Here is a 9,108-nt window from a genome sequence, read left to right on the forward strand (position 1 = left end):
GCATTAACATCATGCTCGTTACATTAAACCATCCAGCTAATTCTAATTCAGTGTTGCTAATTCTGTGTGAACCAGAAGTTTCCACCAGGATTACTTCAGTATTGTATACTTCAGTACTTATTTCCAATGAAAAAGATAATTGAAAATTAAATCTCCATCTCTCATCTCTAGCTCACAGGCGTCACTCAAAGAAACTGGAACTGGACTGCGGATATACAACAAGCAAGCAGCTGATTCATTTTGATATCTAATTTTCACTTCTTCATTTCAGGTGGTATGTCATTCATTGCGATATGCATGTTTACTGCTGAACATTTCGGGTCACACTTGTGTGTGATTGATGTGTGTATGTATTGGCACATACTCGTTTAGGCATCTAGTTAAGGGCAGCATACTTGCTTAAGGCTTTCTGGTATTGTTGGTAACATGCTGTTGCTCAAGCTTTTCAGGTATTGGCAACATGCTTGTTGCCTTGGCTCACTCAGGTAACAACAAAAGCATCCAGATTGCGCTGTCAGTTGATTTTGGGGGATATTGGCATATGGTTTTGTTTTGGGGGATTATTGCTTGTAGCAACAATGGCATCTGCTTTTCAAATTAAGGAATCATGTGACGTCAAAACACATCGTCTGGTTAATAATTTCCCCAGAGGGACATTTGAGCCATAAAGAGGACCCTGTTTTTAAGACCCCCTTTGTAAAACCCCCCTAGTTCAGTATTGACTTCCTGTGATTTTACAGCCTCAGGACATTCCAGAAGACACACACACACACACACACACACACTCGTGGACTTTCAACCAGAAACCCACCACGAGATGCAACTGAAGCACATTTCCATATATGGACTTCCACATAGTAAAATGTCATTTTACCATTCATTACAAATTTATAATAGAGGTGCGACTTGCTAGAGTAAAATCTTTACTTCTGAAGGTTCATTGAAAGAAAATCACTCAATAGTGTCTTGTAATACGACCTCAACCTGGTCATAAACCTTTATGGTTCCAAAGCTGCAGCTCATCCTTTTCCTGCAAGCCCACATTCCATACACTTCCACACAGGCGATCCAAGAACCATGTTTTTCATATGTATTTTTATGTGTGTATAATTTCCATGGCAGATTGAGATTTTCTATGTTCTATCATAGAAATCCATTGACTCTTAAAATGCTCAGAATCCTACATTAGAAATGCATATCTGTATTCCCATGTCTGTACACCATGTCTGGTATCATTCTAATCGTAGTGATCTCACGGAAATATATATATGTATTAGATTACAGTAAAACGTATTATTCTGTATGTACAATCTTAAGAGGAAGTATGAAACCTTTCCCTCATAAGACATATGGTAAGAGGGGGCGTGTTTTTCTTCACACAAAGAAGACGTCTTCCCGCTACAGATTAGAAGTTTGATTCGCTCTGTCACAAAACAAGGCGTAAACAGATTGTCTGTTAAAAGGAAGAGACCCCCACTCTTCTCTCTCTTCCTTCTTCGACCCCGCTGATTCCACTTCCTCTCTTCTCCGGTCGCTCTCATCCCGGACCTCATCCACGTGTAGCGCAGCTCCATGGCAACCAGCTGAACAGGCCTCGCCGTGGCCTCTGGGACACAAACCCCCGCGCCATGTAAAAGCCTGCTGCCTTAGAAACCAAGATTTCTGGCCTCTTCCGCACGGAAGACGAACCTAATTTTCGCGGTAACTTAAATTCAAGTAAGCCTTTACATCGTCTTGCAAAACGACCCAGAAGACGAAGCCAGACGCAAACCAGCCGGACACGCGCGCCTCTTTTACAGCATCGCACTGAAAGAGCACAGAATACTGCAAGTATATTGAGTTGATAAAAGCGGTTTTCCTGGTGTCTATCTCTTAGGACTGTGAATTAAGTTCCCTTTCTTCCTCTTCTCTTTTCTTTCTTTCTTTCTTTCATTTCATTCTGATCACTTATGTTATTGTTTGGTTATATGTTGTTTGTTTATTGTTTGCATTTTTACGTACGTGTATATTCGTAGCTCATAATCTCTAGTTTTGCATTTATTAAAATTCATAAATACTTTTCACTGCCTCTGTGTTTGGAAATCCACCTTATAAGTCAATGAAACTTTAAAAGATCTTAAGCTACAAGCTCGAAATATAGACTACTTGAGTAGTTTTAATTAATAAACTCAGGAAGTTTGATGTCCGTGGCCAGGACATAAACTCTCTCGAAGTTTGTGAATACCTCTTCTTGACTGTAATGATTTTACATTTGTTTCGCTGGACGAATTAAATGTTGGTCAGATAGTTATAGAACAAGGTAATCTCGATAATTGATAAAATAAATGTACATGCGACTTATGAATTATGACCATGAGTCATAAATATTAATATTCCCAAGATTCCCCATATTCTTGAGCTAATTCACATTTACCCCGAGTCGTAAACGCTACATGCTGCTCTCCCTGCTCTTATCCATGCTAGGCTGCATGGATGCGCAGGGAGTTCTCGCCCAGAACGGAACCATACCGCCAATCCAAACTGTATGCTAATTGTCAATCATATTTGTCGGTAGTGGTCCTGACAGAATTAATAAGACAGATGATACTCACGTTGTAACACAAATAAATTATGGATCTTTGAATTTTCTTCTTACTGTAAAACAAATGCTAGTTACAGTGAGGAAAATACGTATTTGAACACCCTGCTATTTTGCAAGTTCTCCCATGCAAAATAGCTTAGAAATCATGGAGGGGTCTGAAATTGTCATCGTAGATGCATGTCCACTGTGAGAGACATAATCTAAAAAAAAAATCCAGAAATCACAATGTATGATTTTTTAACTATTTATTTGTATGATACAGCTGCAAATAAGTATTTGAACACCTGAGAAAATCAATGTTAATATTTGGCACAGTAGCCTTTGTTTGCAATTACAGAGGTCAAACGTTTCCTGTAGTTTTTCACCAGGTTTGCACACACTGCAGGAGGGATTTTGGCCCACTCCTCCACACAGATCTTCTCTAGATCAGTCAGGTTTCTGGGCTGTCGCTGAGAAACACAGAGTTTGAGCTCCCTCCAAAGATTCTCTATTGGGTTTAGGTCTGGAGACTGGCTAGGCCACGCCTATGCTTCTTACAGAGCCACTCCTTGGTTATCCTGGCTGTGTGCTTCGGGTCATTGTCATGTTGGAAGACCCAGCCTCGACCCATCTTCAATGCTCTAACTGAGGGAAGGAGGTTGTTCCCCAAAATCTCGCAATACATGGCCCCGGTCATCCTCTCCTTAATACAGTGCAGTCGCCCTGTCCCATGTGCAGAAAAACACCCCCAAAGCATGATGCTACCACCCCCATGCTTCACAGTAGGGATGGTGTTCTTGGGATGGTACTCATCATTCTTCTTCCTCCAAACACGTTTAGTGGAATTATGACCAAAAAGTTCTATTTTGGTCTCATCTGACCACATGACTTTCTCCCATGACTCCTCTGGATCATCCAAATGGTCATTGGCAAACTTAAGACGGGCCTTGACCTGTGCTGGTTTAAGCAGGGGAACCTTCCGTGCCATGCATGATTTCAAACCATGACGTCTTAGTGTATTACCAACAGTAACCTTGGAAACGGTGGTCCCAGCTCTTTTCAGGTCATTGACCAGCTCCTCCCGTGTAGTTCTGGGCTGATTTCTCACCTTTCTTAGGATCATTGAGACCCCACGAGGTAAGATCTTGCATGGAGCCCCAGTCCGAGGGAGATTGACAGTCATGTTTAGCTTCTTCCATTTTCTAATGATTGCTCCAACAGTGGACCTTTTTTCACCAAGCTGCTTGGCAATTTCCCCGTAACCCTTTCCAGCCTTATGGAGGTCTACAATTTTGTCTCTAGTGTCTTTGGACAGCTCTTTGGTCTTGGCCATGTTAGTAGTTGGATTCTTACTGATTGTATGGGGTGGACAAGTGTCTTTATGCAGCTAACGACCTCAAACAGGTGCATCTAATTTAGGATAATAAATGGAGTGGAGGTGGACATTTTAAAGGCAGACTAACAGGTCTTTGAGGGTCAGAATTCTAGCTGATAGACAGGTGTTCAAATACTTATTTGCAGCTGTATCATATAAATAAATAGTTAAAAAATCATATATTGTGATTTCTGGATTTTTTTTTTAGATTATGTCTCTCACAATGTACCTACGATGACAATTTCAGACCCATTCTTGATTTCCAAGTGGGAGAACTTGCAAAATAGCAGGGTGTTCAAATACTTGTTTTCCTCACTGTATAATTATACTAACAAGCACAAATTCACTTCTATTAAACAAAGAAATGCAACTTTTATTACCAAAAGATCTCTTGCGGTTTTGCTTCTGCCATTGTCCTGTCAGTCATCTCAGGACATTCAAAAATGCTTAACGTGAAAAAGCTTAACATAGCATGCTTAGTGCGGTGTTTACTGAGTTTGGTCTTTTAATATCACTAATTAAGCCACATTAAGTGTTTTCTTTATAACGTTTACAGAGAATGCTTAACATGTAATTAAACGCGTTGAGTTTATATTCTTGACTCATCTGCTTCTCTGTACATAGAATGCTTTATTACTATGCATTATAGTAAGCAAAGTTAAGCGTGTTTCACTTTAAGTGTTTTAGAATGTCCCGTCATGGCGCATCACTCTTGTCATGTGACTCTGTGCTGTTTTCTATAAAGCTGCTCTCTGAGTTTCCCTCAAGCCCTACAATGTGTGCATGTCTCACTTTCAGAAGATCTCTGATGGTCTCTGCAAACCCCACTGTGTTGAGCGCACAGGCGAGAGCGTTGGCGAAGGCGAAGAGCAATCCGATGGGCGCTCCGAGCTCCGGACCCAGAGTCCGAGAGATCATGAAGTACGTGCCACCTGGAGATGAACAAGTCTGTTTTCACTTGCTTTGACAAGTTGGCTTCACTAGTTTAAAAAATACACCTCACTAAATGTGTTTAAGACAAATAAAAACAATGCATTTCTTGGGCAATTTTACAAATCTCAGGTAAACTTATATAAGGGATGTCCCGATCCGATCACGTGATCGGAAATCGGGCCCGATCACGTGGTTTCAGACTCGATCGGAATCGGACGTTACCTCCCGATCAGGACTCGGATATATATGTATATATATTCTCATTATTTTTTAACACATCTATAGTTATGCGGTGGCACAGAGTTAGGCCGGTTTCACACTGCACGCGTTAGCAGAGCGTAAGCAGTGCAGGAGCAGTGCGTATGGTGAGCAGGAGCAGGACACGCGCGTTTTGCTTTCACACTGGCAGCGTTTGTCATGTGCGGCTGAACCGCGGGTTGTGTACAGACCATAGACTGTAAAAGGTACAGACAGAGTACTCTATAATGGATAAGTTGGCATTGCTTAATTTCGTTTTCAAAGCATTTAAGAGAAAAGACTTGTCAAGAAGCTTATTTTATTAATAATTTCATTTATATAACTTTTGGTTCATCTTTGTTTTTATTGTTCTGGCAACAAGTTTGTTTTTGGACATTTGTTTTCTTTTTAAATTGCTGTTGGTCATTTGATCGACTGTTTAAACACAATAGATATCATCAATGCACTTTTTGGATAAAACCGGTGTATTTTGGCCATGATCAATGCATTGTCACTTTAATTCAGCGTAAGCGGCGCAGCAAAAATAGACTCAGCGCCGAAACGATCGCGGCACTGCTGCTTCTGCTCTGCTCCGCCTCTGCGTGCGGTGTGAATGCTCTAATTTGTTAGCATGGGCGCCGAAAAAAATACGCAAAACCGGCGAGTGCAGTTCCTAAAAGGAAAGCACATTACTGGCTTTGCAAACACTATGGCACTTTTATTTTTTTATTTGTTTGCCTGCTGGGTATTTTAAGTTGAGGTGCTATTTATTTATATATTAGACTTTTTTTATATTTACTGTTGCACTAAGTCCGAAAGTAAATAATTTGTTATTTATTACTTGATTGTTCAAGATACCTCACAGAAGTGCTCTGTTTGTTAACAGAGTTGTTGAATGTTAAAATAAGGTGAATTAAATAAAAAATAAGGAACATCCTGGATCTGTTTTTTGCTCTTCTTTATTCTTCTTTTATGTATTATAGAAGTATCGGATCGGGACTTGGTATCGGTAGATACTCAAAATCAAATGACTTGGACTCGGACTCGAGGGCAAAAACACCTGATCGGGACATCCCTAACTTATATTGTTTAATGTTTATAAATTTTACTGGAAAACGAGACAAAGATTCTGATTAAACCCATTTGAAATCAAATGTTCCTGGTTTTATGGTAAACAATTAATTTGACTCACCAGACTTGACCTTCCCGTTGGTGGAGATTGCAGACACTGACGTTGCCGTGATTGTTGTGACAACGATAGACATGAAGATAATTACATAGGTTAGAACTGCAAGCAAAAATGCACAAATGTGTCAAATGACTTTAGATCTAGATCTTTCAATTCTCTGAGGGAGGAAACATGAAACGGTTAAAAGTCATTTGAGCTGTGATAAGTGATCAACTCACTGAGTCCGGCTTGAGACGTGATCCATGGCAGCCGCAGGTACATAATGACACCCCAGATGTTCAACATACAGCGAATCTGAAACAGAATCCCAGCAAACTCATCAGTGGTGTGTTTATTTCAACATTATTCAAACTCATGAACGGGAGACAATTTTTTTTTTTTTTAAAGATTTACTTTGATTAAACAGTTATATTTACAATAATTAAATTACAATTATATACACTTTTATTTGGGAGTATACCTATATACATAGCACCAAACAATTATATGTATAATAACATTATGTAAATACAAATGTATGCATCGAGAAAAAGCCAAAACATCGAAGCAGAATCCCTGTCCTTTGCGCGCTGCTCCAGTCAGAAGTGCGATTGCGAGACTTGTGATTGGCTACGGCTGGAGTCAGCCTCGTGATTGGCCGCTACTTTAGTCAAGCTAAAGCGTGCAGAACGAACGTTGACAAATGTGTTTGCGCCACAAATTAACCAAACAAAACTCTTCGTTTCTGCAAGAATCAAGTAGGTGACACATTTTGCTTTCAAAACGGCGAATTAACTGAAAAGTGAGCAGTTTACATCCCTGCTAAACATAATGTCACAGCTCTCATCACTGTAACGAGAATCAAGAAACATTCAGATGCTTTATAATAATGTCAATTTGGGTGAAATGTACAGAGAGACTTGAGAATAGCCTACTGTTTATTTTCTTTTTTTCTTTTTTATCACTTTATTATTCATTTAATTTGCCTATTGGAAGAAATATGACCTGAAATTCTATAGTCTATAGAGGTATAAGATTAATGTAGACAGTATCTCAGAACATCAGCTCTTGTGTGAATTTGATGAGAAGTTTTTTGAGTTCTCTGAGGGAGACATCTGGTTTACAGCAGGTATCTTCACAAATATGTACAGTTTGAGACACATTTTTTAAAGTTAATATTTAGCTTTTTGCCTAGATAGGACAGTATGAGGCAAGACTGGAGCCAAGATTTAAAGTCGAGGAACCCACAGCTTTCTGATTTTGAGATCTCTCCTTTGTAGAGACAAATCGGGTCTTTTTCTCAGGAGAAAAAATCGGAGAAGCTGGAGACTTAAACATTAGCTCGTCATTTAACCTCTAGGAGAAACTTGTTAAAGAAATCAAATATATGATTCCTGTTTTCTCACCATGACTCCCAGAACCCATCCAAAGCGAACGAGTTTTACTTTGGGCCGTTCATCATCCTCTGGTGGTGGAGGAAGATCATCAGGATCCGGCTGTTGACAGAAACATACAGAAAATCAACACCAAATTTCAAAGTGCTGCCATCCAAACAATATTCTTCACGTACAATATTCAATAGACTTAAATATATGTGTTAATAAGTTAAATTAGACAAGAATTTTCATTCAAATAACTATTTAATTAAAATTTTCTTACTGGTTTGCGCAGAACATCCAGTGATGGTCTGGTGCTTTTTATACGTCCAGATAATGTGTCTTTGACGTAAAAGTCATATTTTGGCACGGGGTCAAGCGGATTGTAGAATGATATTTTTTTCTTTTCCAGCTCATAATCAACCTCTCCCACATCCACGGTAACACCTTGAGGTGGGACATTATTGTCCGGGCGGCGCAGACCCGGGATTGAGTTTCGGATGCGATCAATAAATTTGCCCATCGTGGATCCTGTAGGACTTTAAACTTTAAGAAGTCGACCTGCTTTAATCCTTGTGGAGATCACAGAAATGTTCCAACACATCCACGGAAATCACAGCGCCGAGCCGAGTGGAGATGAACTGACCTTTCTCTGCTCTCAGGAAATTAGTTGCGTTTTCTTTTATACCTTAACAACACACACCCATTATTAGACATACACAAACATGTTTGAAGAAACATTGTGTTCTTTGGTGTATTGTGTTCTCTTGCTATCTTTGAAGTCTTCTTCAGAAATATCTACGAACTGGTTTCCCAAGATTTCACATCTGTCAAATCTGTTTGTCTAGCAACAGTTTCGATGTGTGAACATCACATATCGTTCTCCTAAAGTGAGCATCATGAATGAAATAATTACAAGTTATTATTTATTATATACTCGCCCTAAAACCTGCAATTTTTTTTTTTTTTTCATGTTTCGAAGCATGTTTAAAGTTGATCCAGCTGTTATTAGAGAAGCATGTGCAACATCTCAAACCTGCTCACAAAATCTGCTGGAAATTAGGAGACACAAATGAGATCTTTTTAACATTGACTGTTTCTCCAAACAATTACTTGAAATGGAGAGACTTGATCATATGTTGCTCTTTCATAGCTCATCAACTTAATCTCAAATAGTTCTCCTGAAATAAATCAGACCCAAATGAGCCACTCATTGTCATCCAGTAAGAAGCAGCTCAGATCATTTGATGTGAAATGTTCAAGTTCATATTGAGATCTCTGATTTTTGATGGCAGACTTTTGTGTCTTTGCAAACATGAGCACAATCTTAGTCACTGTTGAGATCTCATCTGAAACTCTTGAGGTTACTAGGGTCTCTTTCTCAGGAGAAACATCTGACAAGCAGGAAACTATTAGAAGTCACAAATTGCTTTTTTAATTTTACTGCTGAGAAATTAAA

The 9,108-nt window shown here is 39.3% G+C and overlaps 1 protein-coding gene across 1 annotated transcript in view; it reads right to left on the reverse strand.

Moving 5' to 3' along the window:
• LOC308686964 (solute carrier family 12 member 3-like) overlaps positions 1-8,172 on the reverse strand; it is a gene marked incomplete at both ends in the record, with an annotated part of 48,457 nt that extends 40,285 nt beyond the window's left edge. The window contains 5 exons of the mRNA XM_081359100.1: positions 4,728-4,867; positions 6,298-6,393; positions 6,513-6,588; positions 7,680-7,769; positions 7,933-8,172. Coding sequence (XP_081215226.1) covers positions 4,728-4,867; positions 6,298-6,393; positions 6,513-6,588; positions 7,680-7,769; positions 7,933-8,172 — 642 coding nt within the window. The remainder of the gene's footprint in view (positions 1-4,727; positions 4,868-6,297; positions 6,394-6,512; positions 6,589-7,679; positions 7,770-7,932) is intronic.
• Between the last annotated feature and the right edge of the window lie 936 nt (positions 8,173-9,108).

This window comes from Scardinius erythrophthalmus, assembly GCF_964197995.2.
Source record: "Scardinius erythrophthalmus genome assembly, chromosome: 2".
NCBI classification, from domain to species: Eukaryota; Metazoa; Chordata; class Actinopteri; order Cypriniformes; family Leuciscidae; genus Scardinius; species Scardinius erythrophthalmus.